This window comes from Cucurbita maxima, unplaced genomic scaffold, assembly GCF_002738345.1.
Source record: "Cucurbita maxima cultivar Rimu unplaced genomic scaffold, Cmax_1.0 Cma_Scf00063, whole genome shotgun sequence".
In the NCBI taxonomy this organism is placed as follows: Eukaryota; Viridiplantae; Streptophyta; class Magnoliopsida; order Cucurbitales; family Cucurbitaceae; genus Cucurbita; species Cucurbita maxima.
This window is the reverse complement of record NW_019272079.1, coordinates 337241-365220: the sequence shown is the minus strand read 5'-3', so window position 1 is coordinate 365220 and position 27980 is coordinate 337241. Positions and strand designations below refer to the sequence as shown.

At 37.4% G+C, this 27980-nt stretch overlaps 3 protein-coding genes, 1 long non-coding RNA gene and 2 other non-coding genes across 8 annotated transcripts; 3 read left to right on the top strand and 3 right to left on the bottom strand.

The window, feature by feature from the left end:
• Positions 1-81: 81 nt before the first annotated feature.
• On the bottom strand, positions 82-10116 carry LOC111472036 (polypyrimidine tract-binding protein homolog 3). Of its 3 annotated transcripts, XM_023117725.1 has the most exons (16): positions 10010-10116; positions 9444-9506; positions 7038-7109; positions 6867-6943; positions 4461-4542; positions 3440-3563; positions 3071-3135; positions 2931-2980; positions 2806-2847; positions 2666-2717; positions 2523-2583; positions 2393-2406; positions 2014-2121; positions 1784-1927; positions 517-927; positions 82-289 (listed from the first exon to the last, which is right to left on the bottom strand). In XM_023117725.1, exons 2-15 carry the CDS (start codon positions 9498-9500, stop codon positions 538-540), a joined length of 1338 nt encoding a protein of 445 aa, XP_022973493.1. In that variant the 5' UTR covers positions 9501-9506; positions 10010-10116; the 3' UTR covers positions 82-289; positions 517-537. The 3 variants fall into 3 exon arrangements, with proteins under 3 accessions (XP_022973493.1, XP_022973492.1, XP_022973494.1); XM_023117724.1 differs by having other exon boundaries at positions 102-927; XM_023117726.1 differs by having other exon boundaries at positions 102-927; positions 2523-2580.
• Positions 10117-13805: 3689 nt separating this feature from the next.
• On the top strand, positions 13806-16800 carry LOC111472042 (40S ribosomal protein SA-like). The gene is made up of 5 exons (XM_023117734.1): positions 13806-14049; positions 14590-14852; positions 15027-15224; positions 15317-15539; positions 16532-16800. Exons 1-5 carry the CDS (start codon positions 13908-13910, stop codon positions 16630-16632), a joined length of 927 nt encoding a protein of 308 aa, XP_022973502.1. The 5' UTR covers positions 13806-13907; the 3' UTR covers positions 16633-16800.
• A 2172-nt stretch (positions 16801-18972) lies between these two features.
• On the bottom strand, positions 18973-19601 carry LOC111472050. Its single transcript, XR_002715322.1, has 2 exons — positions 19511-19601; positions 18973-19438 (listed from the first exon to the last, which is right to left on the bottom strand). It is a non-coding gene; the product is annotated as an uncharacterized LOC111472050 (long non-coding RNA).
• A 3437-nt stretch (positions 19602-23038) lies between these two features.
• On the bottom strand, positions 23039-23122 carry TRNAL-CAA. Its single transcript has one exon. It is a non-coding gene; the product is annotated as a tRNA-Leu (tRNA).
• Positions 23123-24022: 900 nt separating this feature from the next.
• On the top strand, positions 24023-24921 carry LOC111472044 (ATP synthase subunit delta, chloroplastic-like). Its single transcript, XM_023117738.1, has one exon. The coding sequence runs from the start codon at positions 24092-24094 to the stop codon at positions 24812-24814; it is 723 nt and encodes a 240-aa protein (XP_022973506.1). The 5' UTR covers positions 24023-24091; the 3' UTR covers positions 24815-24921.
• A 2932-nt stretch (positions 24922-27853) lies between these two features.
• TRNAL-CAA lies at positions 27854-27937 on the top strand. Its single transcript has one exon. It is a non-coding gene; the product is annotated as a tRNA-Leu (tRNA).
• Positions 27938-27980: the final 43 nt, after the last annotated feature.

The following is a 27980-nucleotide window of genomic DNA, read 5'->3' as shown; positions in this document are numbered from 1 at the left end:
AGAGAGAGAGAGAGAGAGGGAGGGAGGGAGACAGAGATATCGTTTAACAGCTATTTCTTAATCTGTGAAGGCTAAGGTAAGGAGAAAGGAATGGATAAAACTATGTGAAAGACAAGTGTTCAACAATAAAGTAGGCGAAGAGATGAAGAGTACTATGAACTAAAATTACAATAGCCAATGGCCTGATTTGCCAGAAATTACAACACATCATATACATACCTCCTAACAAAGAGATCCTCAACTCAGAAAAGGCAGGTTAGCTTTCCTTTTTTCTTCCTGTTCTTCAAAACTGATAAGATAAAACGAAATTCTAACTCGTCTCGACAATAATTTCGGTTAGCACAAGAGAAAGAAGAGAAGAGAAGAAGTTTTGAGTCAACAACAAAGCAGAAGTACAATCCCACCAAAAGTCCAAAGACAAAGTTAACTGTTACAAGAAATAAGACAGTATGCGCCATATCATCTCCATTTTTAAAATCCTCAACACCAATTAAGCATTAAGAATTCATCACTTACGCGTTTAATGCCGTTGTTAACTCATATACTCTGCAGCTGGGAAAACGAAATGCGAATGATCGACCCACTAAGCGAACTAGCGTGCTTGCAAACAAGAGCTTCAGTGGCCTGCTCCTCAGTGTCAAACATGATGAGTGCCTGTTTCTTCCCATTCATCTCAAAGAGCTTGGTGTTGATGATCGGCCCGTGCTCCTCGAGGAGATTCACTATTTCTTCTTCAGTCACTTCCTGGGATAACGATGAAATGTGAATCATCTTTGTTGGGGAGCAGCAGTAGCGGTAGTTCTTTGCAGCATTTCGGTTAAAACGATTAAGATTTGAGTTAGCATATTCATGAGTGTCAGCCCCTTGTGTAATGTTAGGATGCTTTGAGAAGTTGACCTCCAATCTCTTGCCAAACAACATTGCTCCCTATACAAAAATGTGAAATACTGTAAGGCATTTGTCACCAAAGAAACCAAAAGCCCTTTAACAAAACTAAAGCTTCTATAGACTTCGAATAGAAAAACTGCACAAACCAATATACCAATATATTTGGCATGTTTTAGGCTTTTGGGTCTCATTGGAACTTATCTCGATACCAAAATAGGTGAATCTCTTTGGATAGGATATAACACCTCAAGCCCACTGCTAGCAGATATTGTCCTCTTCGGGCTTCCCCTCAAGGTTTTCAAAACGTGTCTACTTGGGAGAGGTTTCCAGGCCCTTATAAAGAAGGGTTCGTTCTCCACCCCAACCAATGTGGGATCTCACAATCCACCCACTTCGGAGCCCAGCGACCTTACTGACACACCGCCTCGTGTCCCCCCCTCGCCCTCAGGGCTCAGCCTCCTCGCTAGCACATCGCCTGGTGTCTGGCTTTAATACCATTTGTAAAGGCTCAAGCCCATCCCGAGCAAATATTGTCTTCTTTGGGCTTTCTTTTGTGCTTCCCCTCAAGGTTTTTAAAAAACGTCTACTAGAGAGAGATTTCCACGCCCTTACAAAAAAATGTTTCATTCTCCTCTTCAACCGATGTGGGATTCAACCGATGTGGGATCTCATATAGGAGAACCAATATAGGAGATACCAAAATAGGTGATCACATGTTCAAATTCCTATTATGTAACTTCTTCCTCAATATTTTTGCTTTTGGCTTGCAACTTAAGCTAAAGGCCTCGTGTATATAATGAGTTAAACACTGTCACAACTCCTTCGTTATAAAAGATAAAAATAAATCTTTAGAAAATAAACCCCAATGCATGAGAGAAATGTAACAACACCAAACCTTCAAGAAGTGCACAGCTAATTCTGCCTGGAACCCATCTCCCATCTGAACAAGTGCATGATCAGGTTTATTCCGGAGAAGCTTAATTCTTGCAATGTTACCGTATATGGAGAAAAGGTTAAAAAGCTTGTCTTCATCTATTCTCTGTAAAAAAAATTAACGGTGGCGTCAAACATGAAAATATCAACTTGAGAAAGAGTTTAACAAAGAATAAAAAAATTATTACTCACATCAGGATTCAGATTGGACACGAGGACTGTACACCTATCGTTAGTCCCGCTAACACCAGGTGGCAAACCTCCTCCAAATGCAGCAGCAACAGCAGCCGCATTGGCCATCTAAAAGTCAAGTAAAAAAGACACATTATGAACATCAACAATAACACCCAATTGTGTAGACAAATTTCTAGATCTTAAATTAATTTAAGAATTCCCTGATGTGATCAACCATATTCATCCAAGGATCTTGTGGAAAGTCCAATCAATATAGTGTATGATTAATATATTATTCCAAAAGAAAAGAAATAATCCCTGATAATCAATGAATGATCTAATAGTAGCTTATATTCTTCTATCATCACAACCATAGTTTAACAGGAACAATGCACACCTGTGGAAAGCCAACTGGAACCAAAGAAAAAGAAGAAAGAAAATGTAAGTATATGGTTTTCCTGAAAGAAAAAAAAGCGTAAATGCATGATGTGATATTATATATCAATTATGATAGAAAACTACAGCACCTGGTCCTGCTCCAGATGCTTGAAGTGCATACATGCCTCCCGCATCACCATATCCAGGCTGCTGCACATCCAGATAAGAAAATTAAGGTTTCCCAAACGAGAAGGGCAGAGATTATAAGAATTTAATGTGTGGTGGTACATACTTGAGATGGCCGGCCTTTTGGTTCAGATGGCAGGCTAGGATTTGTGAAATCCCTGGACCAATATCAAGAAGAAATATTCATACAAATATAATCCAAGATGCAAAAGAGAGAACTTATTGAGGATTAATTTTGCTACAAACCTCGAACGTTCATTGTTGTAGTTCACCTGTAACTCGTCAAGACTGCACAATGAAACCCATACTCTATAATTATCAAGTAAAGATGGAAAAAATCAGAAGCATATCATGATTGGTATAGAACCCACTTGGAGAACTGAATGTCAAGCTGACAGCAACCATCATATATATTGCGTCCCTACAAAGAGTAGCAAAAGTGTCCATCTTTCAAGTAAATAAACCAGGATCAAGTTCGAAGTGACTGGTCAAACAGAAAGTAGAGGTTTACCTGTAGTGCAGTCCTAGCAGAAATAGCACATTGGCGAGTTTGATACTGAATGAGAGCCTGAAAACCTACATAAATGCAATTAAGATATTCATGCACAAGTCTAAAGACACAGAAAAATAAAAATAAAAAAACGCTTCAAGTAAAAAGCAACAACGTATTTAGCAACAAGTTTTAGATGAAAGGCTTAATTTTGATTTGAGGACCCAATGCTTGCAGGTGCAAAATGAGTTAAAAAAATTTAAAAATAAACGACTAACTCGAGAAGGGAAAAAAGAAAGACAAACAACTCCAATAGAACAGAATTTCAACATATCCATGCATAAAAGTGATGATATGAGAAAGGGGGAAGAAGAGAGAACTTAATCTAACCAGCTGACTTCTGAAATGTCACGATCTTCTCCACAAATCCATGTGGGAAAAACACTTGATGCAGCACTTCCACTGTAATGGGATATAGCATGTGATGGATTGTGACTAAGAGTATTCGATTTGGCTGCTCCAGAGAGTGACCAAGAGTATTCACATGGAGAAGGACGAGAGAAGGAAATAAATTGAGAAGAAAAAGAGATCCAAAAATATTATGCATGTTTTTTCAAAAATTATAGAGTACCAGCAATCTGACAAAGACGCATAGCTAGGCATTGGGTAGTGGTTACTGATTAGTAGTATAGTAGATACATTATCACTAATACCAAAAGCTTTTGCTATTTAATTAAAATGAACTTAATCAACTCTTTCCTTTATTCCACTAGTTTCACAGGGGGGCTCATTAATGAGCCCGACAAGTCTCAAGCTGTCAACAAGTATTTCACATGGGGAGGAAAAGACAATAGTGCATGTGTATGAAATTAGTATCATCATATCTGATTAGGTTCCATTTAAATTACATCATTGTTATAGAGAACAATCAATATTCAGAATTCAAAAATATAAAATGGAAATGATGCTTACGGTCAGACAAAGTCCTCAACAAAAATTTTGACATTTATTCCAAGAAATGCACATAAATTATCAGAATAACCATACAATTAGAGAATATACCAACCTTACGAGGAACATTTCATTAAAATATCATACATTTCAGATAAAAAAAGGGAGGGAAAGAAGGCAAAAATAGTTGTCCTAAAATATATATGGTATACCATTCTGTTAGAAGCAAGAGAGATTCCAGCAATGATAAAAGGCTGAAAAATAAAAATCTATCGAGCTTTCACAAATGTGAAAAACTTAAAGTGGTGTCACGAGGACTGACTGTTCAACACAAAAACTATGCTCTTAACTCATTTACATTGCATATTTATCGAGGTCCATTCCTGCCTCAGTCATTTCAGAGTTTCCAATATGATAACTAAGCATTTTCCTTTAAAAGAGCAGGTAAATAGTTACAAACCTCATCTCCTCGTCCTTGAGCATTCTGATCAGCAGTAGTTAGCTCTTGATGTGATGAAAACTGGACATAAACATTCCTCCCCCTGAAGAAAGGACAGAAAAGAGTTCAAACATCAGATGCCTCGTTTAAAATTAAATTTGGAGGGAAAAAATGATAGTACTCACTTTATCTACAAGAGTAAGAAAAATAGACATTGCAATGGGACGATGATTGAAGAGATTCCTAATTCTATTGACTCGTGATCTAAGCACTTACCGAAAGAGCACCCCCTCTATCCCACAGTCCCCCTAAATATTACCTGAGAATATCTCTTATTCCAGTACTCTTAGAATAAGCCCTACATACGTCAGTATCCTAACTACTTCACAGATGCACACGCACTATGCACCCTCTCCCTGTTCACTGTGTACTTTCACAATCAGAGAGTGTAATTATCCTGCCCCTAAAGAGCCACCTTGTCAGAAGCTGAAAGTTAGGACACACGCTCCCAAATTGCATCTTAGTTGAAGCACTCTCCCAAGTTGTGTCATAGATGAAACATCTTCCCAACAAATCAAAATTTTGTGGGTTCTCAAGTTCCCAGTGGCAGTTCATAGCCCCAACACTTCGGCAGGTTGAACACAATCATATCAGATGTGAACTGGTTGCTTCAAGCGTCTCCCTAAACCCTCAATCCCACATATCATTTAGCAACAAGAACTTGGTAGTTGTATAAAATATTTCCAATTAGATTAAAAAGGATACTTTCACCGTACTAAAAAGGATGAGGGTCATATCTACTCACAATCGTTGTATACCACAGAATGTTAAGCTCCATGAAGAAGTGCCACAACCACTTAGCCAAGAAGGTCTTGTTTCGAAGTTCAAGACTCCTAATGCCTAGACCTCCCAACTCCATAAGCTTCAACACCACCTCCACTTGACCAAGTGGACCCTCCCCCTTCAATCATCCCCTTCAACAAAACGTTTCTCATACCTCTCTCAATTTTCTCACTAACCCCAACTAAAATTTTGAAGAGAGACATGAAATAACTTGGAAACTCGTTTAGCACCAATGGAATAAGTGTAAGCATTCTCCCTTCAGAGAAGAATACCTTCTTCTAAGCAGATAATCGCTTTTAAACCTTTCCCACCACAAGATCCCAAAAAGCCTCACACTTTAGGTTACTACCTAAGGCAACCCCAATTAAAAAGAAGGGAATTGACCCACCTCACAACCCAGTAAAGAAGCCTAGATAGAACCTTACCTTGGAGGGGCAACCGTTTAAGCCAATAATAGAATTCTTTCCTCGATTAAGTTCGAGGCTAGCCATCACTTCAAAGAAAGACAAAAACCTATTAAGATTAAGTAAGGCCTTCTCCTGACCTAAACAGAAAAATATTGTTGTCAGCAAACTTAGGATGAGAAGGAGGAACTAACTCCCTGGCCATCTTAAACCTTTCAATTCCCCCGGGAAACTAATCTACTTAGGACATCGACCACTAAAAGGAGGGGGGGGGGGGGAAAGNGGGGGGGGGGGGGGGGGGGGGGGAAAGCGACAAAGGACCTCGTTGTTCAAGTCCCCTCATGGAAAAGATCGTACTCCTTAACTTCCCATTTACAAATATAGACAAAATTAACAGACCTAATATAATTTCACATCCAAGCCCTCCAGTTGTACCGAATTGGTATCTAATCTTGTTTTCATCCTTTTTTAAGAAGATAGAGATTTTCATTTATGAAATGAAAATTTATTACAAGAGTACCAACATATTGACACGACCCAAAATTGATGAAATTACACAACTCTGAACCCAATAAACTTGAGAAAACACTAAACTGAAGGAGAAAAAACTACCATGAACTTTCCAGATAACAACAGTCTAACTTAAGTCATTGCAACTTCTCCAAAAAAAAAAAAAAGAATAAAATTACAAATAAATAATAAACAAAATCCTTGCAACTTCAGGAACAGATCAAATGACAGCATCAAAACTTGGAACCAAGACTTCAACTTCTGAAACATCAAAACTCTCTACCATCTTGTTAATTAAACCACTACCTAGAACAATACAACTCCGGTAAGGTAACACAATAGAGAACTTTTGTTGCTTACTAGAGTGAGCAAGATACAGAGTCAAGCGGTGAGTGAAGAGATTCAAGGGATCCTAGACTTTCCTCTGAGGTGAGATCTAAGCAACTCCTTTCTCTACCATAGTCCTTTCTAAACACTAGCTAAGATCGCACACTTACTTTAGCACCGTCAGTTACAAAATTATAATAGGACCCACATATTTTGGCATCCTAACTATTTAACAGTTGCACTCTTCACTCTTCATGCTATATATCATTGCAAACTATGGTAATGCTAACAACAAAAAAGGGCCAATTAAATTCACAGGGACAAATTTTAACGACATAAGTACCTAATGCTAGGTTGAACATTTGCAAAGAACTGCAAAGCATTAACTGCTGAGGGAACATCTTGCATCTGGATAAGAGCCTGAATTCATGACATGACAAAACAATGATTATTCCACATTAGCTCACATATAGAACAACCTCAAACATGCCACTGTATCAAAGTGAAGTCAAACCTGATTTTTAGCACGAAGCATCACAAGCTTGGTTATGACACCAAATGGCTGGAATAGCTGAAGCAAATCGTTCTGCATGGATGTAAAAGAGTACGGATTCAGAGAAAAATCAGGAAATATAAAGATACACACATTAAGTCGTCAATAATACAAATAAAAGTTGAAGTGAAGATATCACAATAAAGAACCACCCTTCAATAGAGTTCGAAATACCCCCTTTGGTGAACCAAAATTAAAGATAAAAAAATATTTGTGGGAATATTTGTTTTGCAAGAATGAAAATATAATCATCCTGAGATTGCAACAGTGCTATTGCATTTATGAAATAAATGCAGACAAAAGTTTCCCACTAGCTTCCCAAGATTTACAGACCCATCGAGGATAAATGCACCAAGTATGCATTGGGGAACTCGGGCTAAAATAGTACAAATGAGGTGGTCGGGGGATCGACCCTTCTACGCACGTTACCTCGTTTGTATCATTTATCCTCGATAAGGAACTACTTGGTGGCATATGTGTTGCCTAATTCTTGTTTCCCTCCTCCTCTCATTGATAAGGGAATTTTGTTGTAGTCCGAAGAGAAAGGATGCTTAAATTTGGAGTTTTGTCCTTCATATGACTTCTCTAGCAAATCTTTCTATCACCACCTAGTCAATCTTTTCCCTCAAGTGTTGTCTAGGTGAAATTTTCAAAAAAAAAAAAAAAAAAAGGTTGATTTTTTGTGTGAGAGATTTTCCACAGAACGGTCAACACCTAGGATAGCATTTCGAGAGTTGTGCAAACTGAAAGGGTTGTTGTGTTGTATTCTTTGGAGACGAATGACAGAGGACATTAATTATACTCTTTGGAGTTGTGATTTACCCCATGTTATTTGGAGTTGCTTCTTCAAGGAATTTGGCTTGAACCTAAATAGACATCAGAGTTGCAGAGTGATAATCAAGGAGTTTCTTCTTCGCGCTCCTTGTGAGACGGGAAAAGGAAGATTTTTGTCACAAACTAATGTTCATTATTAGGTGGAATCTTTGGGGGAGAGGAATAATAGAGTCCTTAAAGGACTTGAGAGGTCTTGGACTAACGTTTGGGCCCTTATTATGTACAACATGACTTTGTGAGCTTCGATGGCTAAGTCGTTTGGCAACTAGCCGTTAGGTCTTATATGGCCTATTTGGAGGCCCTTTCTTTAAGTTGCCTCGTTCTATTGTGGAGGTTCTTTCTTTATGTTGCCTCTTTCTTTTGTGGGCACTTTTCTTCTATGTCCTCGTTTTTTTTTTTTTTTTCCATTTTTTTCAATAACAATTTGGTTATTTAACAAATAAAAAAGGATGTATAATTAATTTATAACTAGGAGTTGTTGGGTAATTTTGTTTGAATTTATTAATTGTGATAGTTAGTTCTAGATGGTTTAGCAGGCTTAAATGCTCTAGAAATAGAGATATCTCACACTAATATAACTGTTCAACATTAGTAATGTTTTGGTGGAGAGTTCTTGATGATTTCTTTCCTTGGCTTCTTAGCTGTATCAATTTTGGTATCAGAGCCCAATTTTCTTGAGAAATTGGAGGAAAATAGAGAAACTAGAGAAGCTGGATGGAGATTTTCAAATCAACAAATAAGTGGCTTCAGAACAACATTCACAACTTCGCAATGTTGTGACTAGAGGACGGGAATTGATGTAGCATAGTTTGTGTGTAATTAGGAACAGTGTATTTAATGCTCGAGGCGTGGGACACTAAAGTTCAATAGCCCTCTGGGGTTTAAGCGCGAGGCACCAAAAGAAAGGAGCAGGCTCTTTTTCATAAGGCTTACAATATACAAAAATGTAACTAAATTTTTTATATATAAATAGAGAAAAAAAAAATGAATATATTATATGAATATTCATGTGTTTCTTCCTTAGAAGTTAGTAAAACTAAAATAGAGGACAGAATTCGGTCTTTTTCAAACACTGATTATGGGAGTTTGGTAATTTTCTTTGAAATTGCTGATTATGTAAGTTTAGTTCGATTAGCAGGGTTGAATCCTCTAAGTGCCAATCTCTTGCATTACTACACTTTCAAACATTAGTAACGATTAGGATTGAAAGCTCTTGAAGATTTCTCTCCCTTGATGCTTGGTTGCATCATAACATAAATGAAATTGCACTTACAACTTAAAAACTTCTAACACAATCTACAGTGCTCCTAAATTCTAGTACCCATCAAATTGCAATAGCTTCTGTGGTGATAATTGGAGATAAAGGATCTAAACTATATCAAAAGCAATCATATTTACAAGGTAGCTTAGCAAGTGAAGCATGGACTAGCATGCAGCATGGCAACAGCTCATCTACCAATATACATTTGCAGAGGTTATTTTAAATTACAAAGCTATCAATTGAACTTGAGAGAGATAGAGAGAGATATGAACCTCCGATATTTCATGGCCAACATTCCGGACGTGAATAACCTTTGAGGGTTCAGTCATCCTCAACTGCTTGCAGCAAAAAAAAAACAAACACCCAAATTAACATTTCCAGAGGTTTACAATACCAACTCAACCATGCTAAATGAAAGCAAAGAAATTAAGCTTCAATAAGGGTTGGCAATCCCAGTTTTCCAGAGATTAATTTAAATAAACAATGAACAGTGATTGTCCTGCCGCAATGCAGGCTTTGAAACCCAAAAACAAGAAGAAATTGACCAATCACAAACCAGAAGCCCAAAATCCCAAAATTTGAGAAAACTCAAATCAGAGTACCACAAAGAGTTCATAATTCAATCAATAAACAGTCAATGTTCATACAAAACAAGCAAAAACAGGAGCACCAAAGGTCAAAAAACCCTAGACTACTTCCTCGAAACAGCAATCCCAGCAAAAATTAAACGAGTAGATGAACAAGAAAAAAAGAAAAAAAAACAAAAACACTTCGTTGTTCTTGTGTTCATAGTATCTTCAAAGTAGCAAGAAATCGAAGAAATGGAAAGAAGGCTTGCCTGAGAGGAGAGAGAGAAAAAGAGGCGAAAATGGAAGAGAAGGGAATCAGAGACTCAGAAGCGAAGGAATAGATCGACTGCCTCGCGCATAATACTGCTACCGTTGCCCTATGCTTCGCACCCCACTGGATTTATCGTACACCCTCACCCATATTCCTTTTTGAGGCTAAAATGGTAATTCACCACACATACTTGTAATCCCACATGTGAATTATACTTTTTTTTTTTTTTTTTCCTTTTTTTATACTCTAAATTTGTAAAGTCATTATTTTAGTTTTAGGGTTTTAAAAAATTAATAAATTTCAAATTCTCGAGAAAAGCAAGATTTTAGGGTTTTGTTTTTTCCTCGAGCTTAAAGGTTGTACGTGCGAAATTGTTACTATGTTGTCAGTAAAGCAGCTTAGAGGGTCTTTTGCAATTGCTCCAAAATCTAGTTTACTCGTCTCCACGTTGAAGAAAAACACACACCCAAAAATGTTAAACGTGTCTCCACCGATAAAGGTCTAGAGTGAAGGTGCTAGAAACAAGGGCTCGAATAAGCGTGTTAGTGTGGTCATAGGCTATTTGAAATGAAGATAGTAATTTGCTAACATCGATAACTCAGATTGAGGTGCAAACGGTCTATGGTCAATGAATGAAAGGCGACAGCAGAGGTTAGGAGGATAAGAGATCTCATATCAGTTGAAGAGAAGAACATAGCATTTTTTATAGGAGTTTAGAAATCTCTCACTAGTAGACGTGTTTTTAAAACATCGAAAGAAAGCTCAAAAAAGACAATACAGAGGAAGATTAGTATAGATGGTGGTGTACTCGTAGTGTGGGTGGTGATATGTTCACGACGTGGGTAGTGGTGGCATCGTAGACAATGTCAACAGTGATAAAGTGCAACAATGAAAAACATGTAGTCTTTGAAGTTTAAAAAATACACAGATTGTAGAATAGGGTTTATGATCGAGAGTTATTCGTTTCAGCGTGTTTCGATTGAGGGTCAAAATCGACATTTGGTATCAAATGTAGGATGTCGAAACAAATATTGTCATCGTACAACGTTGTTAGAGGAGATGCCACGATGATGAAGAGTGTAAAGAAGGAGAGTGTAACACTCCAATACTCGTTACTCACGAAAAGTAACTTTGCAACGTGGGAATTAAAGATCCGTGTTAATTTATAGGCACAAAGGTGTGTGGGACACTATCAAGCATGACGACGACATCGAGGAGCACAAGGACAGGATACTTCCCCCTCATGATTATTGGTTTCACATGATGGAATGTCTAATGTTTTTTCACCGGAAAACTCATTGGATTGTTGCGAGCGAAACGAACAGGGCGTGCTTTGGAAGAAGCGATCTGTTACCGAGCCGTATTATTAGGAATAACAAAAGCATCTCTAAATACTCAAAGTTTCATATCGGAAGCAAGTTTTCAAGAAACTGCTCGAATTTTAGCAAAAACCGCCCTCCGAGGTCGTATCGATTGGTTGGACTTTGTTTTTTTGTGTGTCATGTGCTGGATACTTCCCCCTATGATAAGTACAGATGGGTACACTATGATATTATGCGTGCTCTTTTCTCTCTACATAGTCTTTACTTGTGATGTCATTGTCAGCTATGCATGGGTGCTTTGACTTTACCTGAAATACAAAGGTAGCACGTGACTTGAATATTTTAAAAAATACTCAGTAAGTGACCCCACTATTGGGGTTATGAAATGCAAAGACATGCAACCTGAATGAGTCCTATAATTTTAAGGGTGTATTCCTATGGGTGACTATCCTAAGCGGGTAATTGGATGTATATTTACTATTCCACACACGACTCATATGTGTGAGTATGAACCCACCAGCCAGTTCGCACATCTCTTAGCCCAATTTTCTGGTCGGGTTAGCATTCTATGGTGCTGTTGCTGGACACCCGATAAGAATAGTGACCGTTGCAGCATTATGATAAATATTATTTTCCTTTTCATAACTATGCATATGTACCATCATAAAAGGAAAAATTTTCCGATGCATGTAACATACAATGATCCATGAGGTCCCAACATTTTCGTTCATTAAACTATGTAAAACAATCTCTTTCATCTTCCTTTATATCATATCATTTTCATCGTAACTTTCAAAACATATATCGGAATTATGTATTATGTTGAAACATCTTATTACATGTCATTCATATCATACATGTGTCATATCATAAAACATATTGCAACATGTATCATATTATAATCACATCATAATCACATCACATATAGCAGACATATGACACGTGCGAAGCCACGGGACACGTATCATCATATATAACACAACTTATAACCACACCGATAGTAAGGTCACTTACATGGTTGACCTTAGCCAAAGTTTCTATCTAATTTCGAACCGGCTTTCCTTCGTTCCTCGCATTCTTTTCCACTTATGCCGAAGTGCTTTGCCCTATCAAATACATTCACCTAATTTCTTCGGTACTTATAATTCCTAGCTTAATTTAACTTAAATAAATATGTCAATATTATTTCACTGCTTGGATCACATAATCCGATGAAAAAAAAAAAGTTTTGGAGAATCTACTTCGACCTTTTCTTAAAGACAATCTTTCCCTCACCGATTGAAACTCATGGAGAATTTCTACATGCAAACTTTTTACCGTAAATGAAAGTCTTGAGAGAGTTTTGGGCTAGAGATTGGAGTTTTGAGCGACAGATCCTCTCCCGTTTGCCTTTGCTCACGAAAAAAAGGGGATTCTTCCAACCCCTTAATATTAGAGGAAAAACGGAGCCTAGGGAACCTTGCCCGACCATGACCCTCTTTAGATCGTTCTATAATATTCCAGTGGTTGCCACAATGAATGACGTCGTAGCTCCTGCAAAAGTAATAACAATCAAAGCCGTAGGTGGGTATTCAAATAAAGGGGAGGAATTGCATGGAGTTTTCCCGTATTTCGACCGTAGAATCTAAGAGAGACATTACTGTGGACATTCTAACCGAAAAATTCGACGAGCAGGAGAGAAATATTTGGGAGAAGGGTTTGTGAGAGGTTGGTGAGAGAAGTACGTATACGAGCCTATCTGGGAATCCATATGTGCATACGTGAGCTATGTGTAGAGAAGTAATGCACATCCAATCACCCAAAATTGGAAAGTGAGACCAAGACCATGATAATGACAAAAGAACAGATCAAATATGATTGCATGTGTTTGTATTTCCTGACCTCAATAGTAGAGTTACTTACCGAATATTTTTAAATACTATCACATGCTACTTCTTTTCAGATAAAAGTAAAGTACGCCTATACAGATGACGGTGCTACTGTGAAACCCAACGAATCGTTACTTTTTTTCTACTATTTTACTGTTTATTATTATTTCTATCATATCATCATCCACCGTGCACGATAGTTAATTTTGTTTAAACGTAACATGTATAGTTAATTATTAATTTAATAACCATACTAATTTTTTTTTTTTTTATGTATACAATGAAAATTAAATTATTTAAATTTATTTTAATAATTTAACTTAATAAAAGTAAAATATGTTATTTATTTATATGATGAAATTATGATATTTAATTTTTTGGTATTTTATTATTAAATTTTTTATTATTTTGTTATTATTAACTAAAATATATATTTTACTAATATTTTTTTGTGAAGAAAATTACAGGGATTTATACGACAGCTTATGGGATGTTTTTTTAATAATTATTTTTAAAATTTATTTATTGATTTAATTTATCCTTGAGGGTATTTTAGTAAATTTGCTATCTAGGGTTTTCAACGTTCCATAGGATAAATATTGAAGTTGCTTTACTTCTTTCTCTCTCCAGTTCGTTGAGCATTGCTGCGCCTAAGAGCACTAATCCCGTCTCCTTTCGTTCGCTCTGTTGATTACCAGATTCCGCCATGGCGACTGGAGCTGCACCGGCGCGTCAACTCTCACAGAAAGAGGCCGACATTCAGATGATGTTGGCAGCCGAGGTTCATCTTGGCACCAAAAATTGCAATTTTCAAATGGAACGATACGTTTTTAAGCGCAGAAATGATGGTGTGTTTTCAGTTTACACGCCTTTAGATCTTCTCTGGTTTGTTGTCTTAGTTTGTTTTCTGTTTTTCATTCTTATCGGTGATTTTCGCTTGGAGTGATTTAGCAAGTGCCAACGGGCGTGTTGTTATTGTTGTTGAATTTATAAGAATATATTGTGATTTAAATTTTATTTATTTTTAGGCGTGAAGTTTTAGTCTTTGGCTATTTTTCTGTTTATCTCTTTAAATTGTTACTGTATTTTCCGAAGAATTTTCTCCAAATTCTCCCTCGATGAATTTTACATTTCGGTTTGACACTAATTTCTGATGCAATTTTACATTTCGGGTTTGTTTTTCTATCGCGTTGAACTGGAGAACTTAGTCTAATCTACATGGTTTTGAGAATCGGTTTTCTTTAGTCTGTTGCCCAAAAGGAACTCTTGAGTTTATTGAAGGGGTCAATGCTGATCGTCTCTACAACATGTCAATGTTAGGTTATCTGAATTGTTGCATTGTGGTCGTGTACAATTTTTTCATTTTAAAGTTCTCCTTTTGCTTTCAGGTATCTACATCATTAACCTTGGTAAAACATGGGAGAAACTTTACATGGCTGCTAGAGTTATTGTGGCTATAGAGAATCCTCAAGATATCATTGTTCAATCTGCTAGGCCCTATGGTCAGAGGGCTGTTTTGAAGTTTGCTCAGTACACTGGTACTCATGCTATTGCAGGAAGGCACACTCCCGGAACATTTACCAACCAGCTACAAACGTCGTTCAATGAACCACGTCTTCTTATACTTACTGATCCTAGAACTGATCATCAGGTGTTTAATTTAGAAATCAATAACAGTACATGGTTTCAATTTAAGTCCAAGAAGAATGATGCCTTTATATTCTCAATTATGTTTGAATTCATGCTTGTTCCCTAGATTTATTTGTGTTTGGATTCACTTGATGCTGTTCTTTGTTGATGTCGCTTTGTTGGTTCCAACCTGCAGCCTATTAAGGAAGGTGCCCTTGGGAACATTCCTACAATAGCCTTTTGTGACACTGATTCTCCAATGCGGTATGTTGATATTGGAATCCCGGCTAATAACAAGGGAAAACATAGCATAGGATGTCTGTTTTGGCTTTTGGCAAGGATGGTTCTACAAATGCGTGGAACAATTCGTGCTGGGCACAAATGGGATGTTATGGTAAAATTCTTAATGCAATTTTGTACTTTGATTTTAGAAACCACGTTTTGGCTCAAAATTTTAAATTAATTGCGAACTATTTCCTTGTGTAGGTGGATTTGTTTTTCTATCGTGAGCCAGAGGAGGCTAAGGAGAAAGAAGAGGAAGAAGCTCTTCCACCCCCAGACTTCGGCATTGCTGACTATGGTGCTGCTCCACTTGTTGCCTCAGATCAATGGGCCGCACAAATTTCTGATGCTCAATGGGGTGCTGCAGATGTGGTTCCTGCTCCTGCTGCTCCAGCCGCTTCGAGTGTCGAGTGGGCCCCAGAGCCAGGTTGAATCTTGAGCTTTTGTCGTTAATTGTTTATGGAATCCCTATCTGCCTTTTAGTGTGTCTATTCATGTAAACTAGCTTTGGTCTCTTTGAATAACCTTTTCCTCTAAAGCTCCAAACCATTCATCTTGCTTGCTCTCCATATGAAGTTTTTGATTAGTACCTACCCATACTGCCAAATACCCTGTTCTTTGCCATTACATTGTTTTTGCATTTTGGACATCACTGACTAGTAGTTGTAAGATGCAACTAGTTGAGGTTGGTTTCAGTTTGATTTCGTGTTTGAGGTGTTCTCTTGATTTATGATTTTAATGCCTAGTGTAACTGCCCAAGGCCACCGCTAGGAGATAATGTCCTCTTTGGGACTTTTCCTTTCAGACTTTCCCTCAAGGTTTTTAAAACGTGTCTGCTAAGGAGAGGTTTCTACACCTTTATAAAGAATGTTTCGTTCTCCTCCCCAATTGAGGTGGAATCTCACAATCTACCCTTATTTGTGGCCTATCCTCACCGACACTTGTGATTGAAGTGGGACTCCAAAATCCACCACTTTTAGGGCCTGGCGTCCTTGCTAGCACACGGTCTTATTTCCACCCCCTTTGGGGCTCAGCCTCCTCGCTGGAACATTGCTCGGTGTTTTGACTCTGATACCATTCGTAATTGCCCAAGCCCACTACTAATAGAAATGTTTCCACACCTTTATAAAGAATGTTTTGGTTTCCTCCCCAAACCAGGTGGAATCTCACACCTAAACTATGCTTGTGGCGTTGACCATAACAAGAGTGCTTTTAAAGGGTCGAAAGTACTCCTAATAAAAGCCCAAATGACATGGTTGCTTCTACAATTTAGTGCTCCCACAAAGCAAGTGATAGTGTGGTGCTAATGATATGGTCTCAATATCTTGCTGGCTTTCAATAACATCAATTTTCCTTTCCTACTCACACTCTACATGCATTTCTTCTCACTTTTTCACCCTTGTTTTTTCTTTGTTGCAGTTCCATTGGCAGCAAATGAGTGGGAGGCTGCAGTAGCACCTCCACCACCGGCACCACCAGCTGCTGATGGTGCAGCACCTTCCTCCGCCAGTTGGTTTTGAGAGAGAGGTCCTAACGATTTGTACTCTAAATGGATTCATTATTATGAGTTTGCTTGTTTATTTAGGAATACCATCCTTCTTTTTTGGCTGCTTAATCGACTCAATTTTGTTTCTTAGTCCAGTTTTAGATTTAAAGTTGAATTACATCTGACTTCCAATTACATCTTCCCTCTTAGTCCTTTTTTTTCTCTTTTTGAGATATATGAGAAATTATTACGTCAACTTTTGCATACGAATAATATATATGTTAGTTTGTAGACACCTTTGGAGTGCTATCATGCACATTTGTACTTGACAATGACTTGCCCATTGACAACTAGATCTATTATTATATGACTGAATGATCCAAGTTAAGCTTAGGTTACAAATTTCGGATCGATGATTGACATAATGACTAATTATGAGAGTTACTACTTTTGAAGTAACGATTTAATTTTGAAGATATATAAAGTTAATGTATATTTTCTTTGTAAAGTAAATTTGAAAAAAATGTATTAAAAAGAGCATTTATGTTTTTTTTAGTCTAGAAATAAGTTTCTATGAATTATCATTGTCACCACCCAATTTTCAAACTTGCTTAAAGTATGTCGATATGGTGAAATGTTTCACGTACAAGTACAAAAAGAGAGTAGGTTACCAAATGATGGACAGAACAAAAAAGCTAACCCTAGGCTCCTCTCTCTATGACATTGCTCGAGATCCGTTCACATTCTCGACCAACTCCTAGTTGTCATCTAACAAACATGTAAGATATGTAGTGAGTACAAGGCTCATTAGATAGCCTACTTGTAGGCTCTTAATCATGTCTATGATGGATGTTAGCGTATCACACTCTTATCTTGAACGGGAGACATGTCTTGGTTCTTAGTTTTTGGTCATGAGCTCTAAGTATATATCATAATTATGTTCAATAAGGATCTTGGTCCTGGGTTATGAGGTCATATGTTCTTAATTCCTGATTATACACTTGTTGATTCCTTGTCCTTGAACAGGTTTAAGGAGAGCGGATCCCATCATGCTATTCTACTTCCACTCCATGCACAATGGATAGACCCTAGTTTTAGCTCATGCACTAATATGATCCCTCACCCTTGGATGAGTTTAATGAGAGTTGATCCCATCAATCCCCACTATTAGTTCCCGCTCTCCAATCTCATTGGTTAATGCATTGGACTGTCCACTTCTACTCCATAGACAATACACTATACTAGTACTAGCCCTAGAAACTCCCTTAAAAGATCTTCTAGGTCACATGGTTGATGAAGAATATGAACCTAAACTTGTCATCATGCGACAAAACATGAACAAGACACGTGGTAAGTAAACATGGATAGGGTAAACCTGCAAGAACATGGGTAGGAAGAACCTACATAAACATGGACAAGACATCCAACCTACATGTCGGAGAACATAGAAACATGACACCTTGCGAGAAAACATGGGTAGGACATTCTACAAAAACACGGGCTGGGTAAACTTGTAAGAACATGGGTATGATAAACTTGCAAGAAAACATGGGCAGGGTATTTCATTCATTATATAGTGTAATGGATATCACGTGCATACATGACAATACAAAAGGCATATAAGCATCATATAATTAATATGGTACATGGAAGAGCTACAAAACATGCATCATCATAGATCAATCAATTTGCTAACTCCAAGGGTATGGTCACTTAACTGATTACCTTAAGAAGGAAAGAATTACCTAATTACCTTAAGAATGAAAGTTTGATTCTTTCCACCGCTCGATGAAATGCCTGTCGCATTGCTTCCTTGTTCAAAACGAGAAACGATCTTACTAAACGAACTGGAATTGAAGATTTAGAATCATTCGAAATTTGTTACAGAACCAGCGTAAGAATTAAGAACCATATGTGTGGGAGGGTTTAACGACTACATTTTCAGGAGAAATGGAGGCGAAAATTGAAATGACAAATCGGTGAGTCGCAACTCGGATTTACTGAGTCGATGTGGGATCTCACAATCCACCCCCTTCCTGCCCAGTGTCCTCGCTGACACTCATTCCCTTCTTCAATCAATGTGGGGCGCCCCAATCCACCCCCTTCGGGGCCCAATATTCTTATTGACACACCGCCTCATGTCCACCCCTTTCAAGACTCAACTTTTTCACTAACACATTGACCGGTGTTTAGCTCTAATACCATTGGAATCCATTATCTAACAAATTTCAAGTGAATGATTTGGAACAACTCAACATGTCCCATAAATCTTATAAAGATTTTAAGAACAAAATGTTGACTCAATCTCAAATGATTTGCTAATTTCATTTAAGGAAGAACATCTCAACATTGGTCGTGGAGTGCCTTTATTCGCCCGAACAAGCAACTAAACTATTGTTGTAATTTATGTTATTACATTATCCATTACATGAAAAATCTTAGGTTCGACTCTAAACCTTAAATGAAAACAACAATTACACGACACTAACAACAATAAACATACAATTACTTGCAAGACGAACACATACAACCGTATAAACTTGTATAATTATACGAGAATCGACAATGGGATCGAGACTTGTTACATTCAATTACAAAGATCCTATTCAATCAATCATACTCAGCAATCTCAAAAATCCGAGCGGATGTATCGAGAGCAATAGAAACAAGGTACTCATGATTGGCAGACACCGAGAGAGAGATTGGATGGCGTCAGAGTGCCCAGTGAAGGTTCTTACACATTCTTCAGAGAGGCTATCCCATATTCGTACTCGACCATCGACACATCCGGTTTCAAGATATCTCGATGTGCCAATCCAAGTAAGACATGATACTCCATCCTGTCCAAATGAAGGATATTGAAGATAAATGTATTTTACAAACTTAAGAACATAATTTAGTAGTCAATAGACCTCGTGCTCGTATGTACTGCGTGGCGTCGACTGTCGAAGATCCCAAATGATGAGCTTCTGATCCATTCCTCCAGTTGCAGCCCAAGGGGAGCTGCCATTCAAGATTGAAAAGAATCAGAACATTCATTAGGCTATAGAAAAGTTAGTGTATAAACTTTTGCACCGATGGCTAGGAGGGAGTCCCACCAACTAATTAAAGGGATAATCATGAGTTTATAAGTAAGGAATATATCTCCATTGGTATGAGTTTTGGAGAAACCAAACAAGCCATGAGAGCTTATGCTCAAAGTGGACAATATCATACTGTTGTGGAGGTCAGTGATTCCTAACATGGTATCAGAGCCATGCCCTTAACTTAGTCATCCTAATCGAATCCTCAAGTGTCAAACAAAGAAAGGAGCCGAGCTTCGATTAAGGGGAGGTTGTTCAAGGGTTACATAGACCTCAGGAGAAGCTCTATGGTGTACTTTGTTTGAAGGGAAGATTGTTGAGGATGGTTGGTGTGAATGTTTGATTAATCCACCACACCTAAATGGTGTGAAAGTTATCTTATTTATAATCAAATAAATTACAAGAATATGAAAATAGTAATAAATGGAAAGATACCTATGGTAATAAAATATTTGACTTATAATAAAATATCAAATATGATATATATGGTAAACTATAATTTATTATTAAATATCCCTAACATCCCCACCGCAAGCTAAGCGTCGGATTTAAACGAACGTGAAGCTTGAATCTGAAAAATTCAAAGAGGTTGAGAAACACTTTTCATGAAGATGCTAACAACCCGGTTCTTGGCTATCAAAAATTGCAGAGGGATCGCCACTCAGCGGCGATGCTGCCTTGGCTTCGGCGAGAATATGTCTAACCCATGAAGAGGGATTGTCGCTTAGCGACGATGCTGCTTTGGCTCTGGTGAGAATATTTCTAACCCCAAGAAGTAGAAGGGGAAACCTAGAGCAAGGGACAAAGACAATGTTGAAGCCGGAAGAGTCGCCACATTGGGCGAAGCAGCCAATTTTGGCGAGAAGGGCAGTCGGAAGAGTCGCCTCATAGGGCGAAGAAGCCAATTTTGGTAGGAAGGGCGGCGACAACTTGGTTGGCGAATAGGCCAGTGCGACACCCAGATTCCGAAGGTAAATCTCTGCAAAAGGTTGATAGGTTTAGGTGAGGGTTTATGTGAAGGATGAAGGTTGATTGGGAAGAAAATGAGAGAGACTATATTGGCCAAGGGGGAAACCGATTGGGTTGGAAAAGGTGAGGTTGTATGTACAGAGTATGACGAAAGGTGATTTGGAGGTCAATAGGGTGGAGCCGAAGAGTAATTAATCGGCTCCGACTACGGCAGCCATGAAGACTGCCCCTACGGCGTCAAAACCAGCAGGGGTGGTGGAGAAGAAGATTAGAGGATTCAAAAACCATTGAAAAGAAAGGATCGGGGTTGTTAAACCGAGAGGGCTCTGATACCATGTGAATGTTTGATTAATCCACCACATCTAAATAGTGTGAAAGTTATCTTATTTATAATCAAATAAATTACAAGAATATGAAAATAGTAATAAATGAAAATAACAATAAATGGAAAGATACCTATGGTAATAAAATATTTGACTTATAATAAAATATCAAATATGATATATATGGTAAACTATAATTTATTACTAAATATCCCTAATAGTTGGGAACGAGTCCCACATTGATTAGGGAGTGATCACAGGTTTATAAGTAAGGAATATATCTACATTGGTACGAGGTCTTTTGGGAAAGCCTAAAGCAAATGCATGAGAGCTTATGCTCAAAGTGGACAATATCATACCATTGTGGAGGTCCGTGATTCCTAACATTTTAAACAAAGTTTCATGAATCATAATTAATCACAGTACCTTGTGGCGTTAGACCGATGCACTCGATCGAATCAGAATGAGAAACCAGAGAATTAACGACCTGTCAAAAGCAACAAGTGTCTTCATTTTTTCTTTTAGAGAAAGGAGACTACAAAACAGAAGTTCAGGGCCATAAAAATTACAGCTTACACCCGATACAAACAACTAACTAATATAAAAAACAGTTCCAATCCCTAATAATAAGGGTCTTCTGTGACGGTGGCCTCGGGCCCACCGCTAGTAAATATTGTCTTCTTTGGACTTTTCCTTTCGGGCTTCCTCTCAAGGCTTTCAAACGCGTCTGCTAGGGAGAGGTTTCCACACCCTTATAAAGGAGAGTGGATTCTATCGAGCTGTTCCCATCCACTCCATACACAATGCATAACATACGGTTCTTAACCACCCTTATATTCCTCTATGTCACCCATGGCATAGTTCTAATGTCCCATGCTCGGGATTTAGGCCAGAATTTGGCATCTAGCGCCTATATTCTCCTACATCCTTTGAGATATAATATGATCTAAGGAAATCTACAGAGCATGACATCCCACCTTGGTGAGGAAAATATGAGATCATGATGTATCATGTTATAAGAGGTCTACAGTGACTTAGGGATGAAGCGAATCTGAGTAGAAGGGTATCTAGCGTTTGAGTGTTTTAGTATGATTTAGGGCTTGAGTTGTGTATTTCTGGGAACGAGCCTACTTGACTTGGCTCTTAGCCTTAAGGCGTATGTCATAGGTTCACAAGGTTGTGCTTTTCAGCTCTAAGGGTTTATCATAAAGACTTAAACCACGACCTAGGCACATGTAAGTTTATAAGCCCTAGTCCAAGCATACATACTAGAATCGTACTACAATGAGTTCAAATGAAAGCTTAGATACTAATTATTTTCCTAAACAAATGAAAAAAGTATGATTTGAACGCGCCCACTTATGAAGAGTGCAATAATGATTTTGTGATCACAAGTTTTTAGCGCCCCCGTTACAAGGGAACTTGAGGTGGCGCCTTAGACCATTCGGCCATCCTCCCATTGGGTTTGATGACAAGGTTTTAACAACTACAACAATAAGAGCCTAGATGAGATTTGAACCAACGCCCTCTTATAAAGACCAAAACATGAGTCTAGCGCCTTAGACCACAAATAAACTTTTAGCAACTACAACGATAAGAGCTTAGATACTAATTTATCTATAAACTTTCAGTAAATTGGTTCAAACCCTCTTACGAAGACCAAAACTTGAGTCTGACGCTTTAGACCACTCGGCCATCCTGACATTAGGCTTGCTAACAAGCTTTTAGTATCTACAACGATAATCCCACGCCCTCTTACGAAGACCAAACTTGAGTCTAGCGCCTTAGATCACTCGGCCATCCTGACATTAGGCATGTTGACAAGCTTTTAGCAACTACAACGATAAGAGCCTAAATGCTAATTAATCTATAACTTTCGGTAAATTTATGTATGAAAATATGAAAGAAATGTCAAAAGTGGGTTGCGAAGACCAAAACTTGAGTTTGGCACCTTAGACCACTCGGTCATCCTGACATTAGGCTTGCTGACAAGCTTTTAGTAACTACAACGATCAGAGCCTATAAACTTCTGGTAAATTTATGTATGAAAATATGAAAAAAAAAATGTCAGAAGTGGGATTTGAACCCACGCCCTCTTACGAAGACTAGAACTTGAGTCTAGCGCCTTAGACCACTCGGCCATCCTGACATTAGCTTGTTGACAAGCTTTTAGTAACTACAACGATAAGAGCCTTTATGTATGAAAATATCAAAAAAAAATGTCAAAAGTTGGATTTGCACCCATACCCCTCTTACAAAGACTAGATCTTGAGTCTAGCGCCTTAGACCACTTTGATTGCATATGATTATATGTTCTAACTCCAATAATGGAGCTACTCATTGAGTATTTTTTAATACTCAAATCACGTGGTACTTATTCTTCATGTAAGGATATGACACCCATGAACGGATGATGGTGTCGCTGTGCAAGCCATGGAAATAAAATCAAGATAGTTACATTCACAGTTCGGTTGTAGCTCTGAGGCTAGATCAAGGCGTATCCATTTCTTTTGAACTTTATAGGTATTTTACTCATTAAGGAGTCGAGCAACAATTTGGAGAGAACCCCACGTATGAGCGGTGTTTTGGATGTAAATTCATGAGCTGATTCATACAAGAGGTAGTAGAAACTTCACTCTTCGATATCCCCTTTCAAATTTAACCTTCTGCTGAGTACCCAATTTCCTATTCTTTCAATCTCGGGTATTCTACCTCAAGAGAATCAAATCGATCGACATGTCGGTTCTCAAATTTCTTTCAAATATATGAAAAACTAAATTCAAATCTTAAAAGTTGTAATAGTAAATAGAAACTAAAAAAATAAATTCTAATTGCACCCCACAAAATCCCATAAATTTCATTTTGGGGCTTAAATTGCCCATTCATTCCCATACTTCCACGTGTCCACTTGATATCTAATTCAACCAGAGGCCCTTTGCACCACAGCAACGAGATAACCCTTCAATTTTCAACCGTTGATCTCTCATTTTATTTCAATCCAAGCCGTCCATATCCACCGCATAATCCTTACCCATTCTTTAGGTTTCAATTTACCACAAACCATTTCTCAAATCCCCAGAACGAACGGAAAACTCAAATTCCTCTAACGGACTCATCAATGGCCGCCTTTCACCAAACCGCCGCCTCACTCCAGGCCAAACTCCTTCCAACAATCCGAATCTCCCGGACCACTCCGGCAAACCTCTCTTTCTCCGCCACTTTTCCTTCTGGAAGACTCCGCCTCGGCCAACACCGCTCTCACGGCGGCGCTAGAATGTCCGCCTCGGCTGCTGGAAGCTACGCTGCGGCGCTGGCCGAAGTCGCTGCGTCTAACAACACGCTGGATGCAACAAGCGGCGATGTCGAGAAGATCGAGAGCGTGTTCGCCGATTCGCAGGTGTTCGATTGCTTCGCGAATCCGACGATTAGCATCGAGAAGAAACTTGCGTTGGTGGATGAGATCGCGGCGTCGTCGTCTCTACTGCCGCATACGGCGAATTTCTTGAAGATCCTAGTGGACGCGAAGAGAATCGATATCGTGAAGGAGATCGTGACGGAGTTCGAATCCGTTTACAACAAAATTACGAACACGGAGCTTGCGGTGGTGAGTTCGGTTGTGCCGTTGGAGCAGCAGCATTTGGCGCAGATCGCGAAGCAGGTGCAGAAATTGAGTGGAGCTAAGAATGTGAGGATCAAGACGCAGATTGATCCGAGTCTGGTTGCTGGATTCACAGTCAGGTTTGGAAATTCTGGATCGAAACTCATTGATTTGAGCGTCAAGAAACAGCTTGAGGAAATTGCTTCTCAGCTTGATCTTGGTAATATTCAACTGGCTGTTTAAATTTGTGATGCATTTTGTGAATTTTTTGTTGAGTGGTGATTATTGAATCTATATATGTGATGTAACTTATTCGAATTTCTGGGAATCCTTAATTCCGCAATTGTGTATTAAACTTTTTGGCCTCAAGTTCCTGTTTCCTATAATGATCAAATAACCTGAATAATAATATTTTTAAAACTTTTAGGCACGATGTTATTGATATTGCAATTAGGGTGCACATTCAACTCGGCAACCTAACTACCCGTACCAACCCAACCCAAACTAGGGTTAGATTAGCATTTTGGGTTGAGTTAGGGTTAATTTTTTCTGAACCTTAACTGAATCGATTTTGATTCAGTTTCATAGGTAAAACCTTTGAAAATCAAATAAAAATATATAAAATATATTTAAAATATTTTTGTATTAATGGATTTGCTAGAGTGGTATTTAATAGTTTCCATTTTTAAAATTTTTATATTATTTAAATTTTATTTGTGTTTAAAACGTATTCTAAATTATAATATATTTAAAACGTATTCTAAATTATAATATATTTAAAACGTATTCTAAATTATAATATATATTATTTATTGTAATATTACAATTTCTATATATTTTTATTTTTTTTAATAATTTAAGGTAACGTATAAATAAACATATTTTAATTAAAATATTTTTATATATTTTTTATTTTTATTATATACCATATTTTTAATCCATTTTCAAAAAAATTTATTGATTATTTAATTTCAGGATAATTTTAATTTTAAATTTCTAAATTTTTAATACTTCTAAACTAATTATTATTTCTGTTTTTATTTTAAATTTCTAAATATTTTATCTTATTTAAATTTCTTTGACCTTAAAACATACTCTAAATTATAATATATATATATATTATTTATTGTAATATTATTATATCACAATTTATATATACATTTATTTTTTTAATAGTTTAAAGCAACGTATAAATAAACATATTTCAATTAAAATATTTTTATATACTTTTTATTTTTGTTATATACCTACTTTTAAAAAATATATTGTCAATAATTGTAGATCGATTTGGGTTTGTTTGTGAATTTTTAATAAAATATTGTAGATCGATTTGTGTTTGTTTGTGAATTTTTAATATATTTTATGTGAGATTGTATCCGAATAATTATAAATTGTGGATAAATAAAACTTAAAAAAAAATTGACAACTCAACCCGGATCCAACCCGAACCTAACCCGAAAATAGAGGGTTGGATTGGTTGGGTTGGGTCAAAAAAATCCTTCAACCCAACCCAACTCGGACCATGTACACCCCTAATTGCAATATAGTCTCATGACATAACATAATCATATCGTAGTATAAGTTATAACATAGCACAATTTGTATCATAGAAAACTTTATACTATAGTATAAACATAACATAACACATCTCAAACAATCATAAGTCACGTATCATTCATACATCATACAAGTCATCCAACCAAATCTGACAATAAAATCAATTATCTAGTTGGCCTAAGCCGACGATTCTAACTTAAAGTTGCTTCTTGAAATTTAATTCTACTTAGGAGTCACGTGACATAGGGTTAAGGCATAATAAACGACTAAACTAAATTTACCAATGCTTATGAAAACGTCATCAAACGACTACCAAAGAGTCTGGGCGTATTGACCAAAACCGGATCAATGAGTTTGAGCGATCAAAACATGGATTGTTGAACTGACCTTGAATTATCAAAGTGTGATGACAGAAAACAATTGTTGTGACTCAATAAGCAAAAGGATATCCCTTTTATATTAGAGTCGGATCTCCCTTTTGTATTAGAGTCTAACTCCCTACTTTCTCGATAAATGTGGAATAGATTTTCTTTCTTTTCTTTTATTTTTTCCTTTCGAGTTTTTTTGTTGTTGTTAAATCATGCACATTTAAAAGAAACTTTTGTGTTTGAAAGTATCTTCCGCTCGAAAAAGCTTAAGTCTTTGTCTATTTGGAGAGCTTTGTAATCTATAACATGCACTCTGTTAGTCACGTATTTGCGAAACATGGACATATGGAATATACGTTATGCATTGCAGAGAGGGACAGTGGTAGGGTTAATCTACATTCACTGGTCTGATCCAATCTAGAATCTCGAAGGATCCAATGAAGCATGAGATCAACTTTTCCTATCGTCTAAACACGAGAATGTCTTTCATTTGAGACATTTTCAAGAATATCTTACCGCCTACCTCATGACCCAGTACACCAAGGCCTTGATTGTTTCAATATAACGTTTTGAACAACGTCACACCAATGGTCGCTTGATATCGATGGTTGGAAGCGATTTCAACTTAAAATCTCAAATATTTATGAGACCGAGACATTGTTACTATTAATACTGATATCACATAGTCTCCCTATCCTCCATAGGGTCGAGACTCTAACCAAAGTAATGTGTAAGCTTGTGAGTGCAACAACCACCACTACTCGAATGACGGTGTGACCTTAAGTTATCTATGATAACCACTACTCGAATGAGGTAGCATGCTAATCTTTTGACGTTACCTTAGTACTCTAGCTAGTCATCTCTCCATAACATCATTAAACTCTACTAACCTTCATATATCATCTAGCATATCTTTATACTAAGATTGAGGCCAACCAATTCCTTAACTTCAGAAAGCTCTTCTCGCAGCCTCATTTTAAGTGTGAGTTAGACTCGTGTGAATCAACTAAGTCAAACTCGAAACATTCGAATAAACCTTACAAACTATTCCTTGTTAAAACTGGTCCGTTAGACCAAATTCTTTAACATTCAGTGTCCAAGAAAAATACTTTTGTTCATCCTAGACTCGAGTCTAAATTATGACTTGAATTTATCTCGACTCCTATAGCCCCACATCTCTTGTACAAAATTGTCCGATCGTGTCGCTCAAGTACTATATAGAAAAGAAGAGCAGCATATATGAATATAAAAATACTTAGTAACTAGCTTACTTAAGAAATTAGCAACTAAGTTCTATTAGTAACAGCTTGTGATTACAATAAAAGAGTTATTAACTAAAAAACTTTTCAAACAAAATGTCAGGATGGCCGAGTGGTCTAAGGCGCCAGACTCAAGTTCTGGTCCTCGTGAGAGGGCGTGGGTTCAAATCCCACTTCTGACAATTTTTCATTTTTTTCATTTTTTTTCATTTTCTTCATAGATAT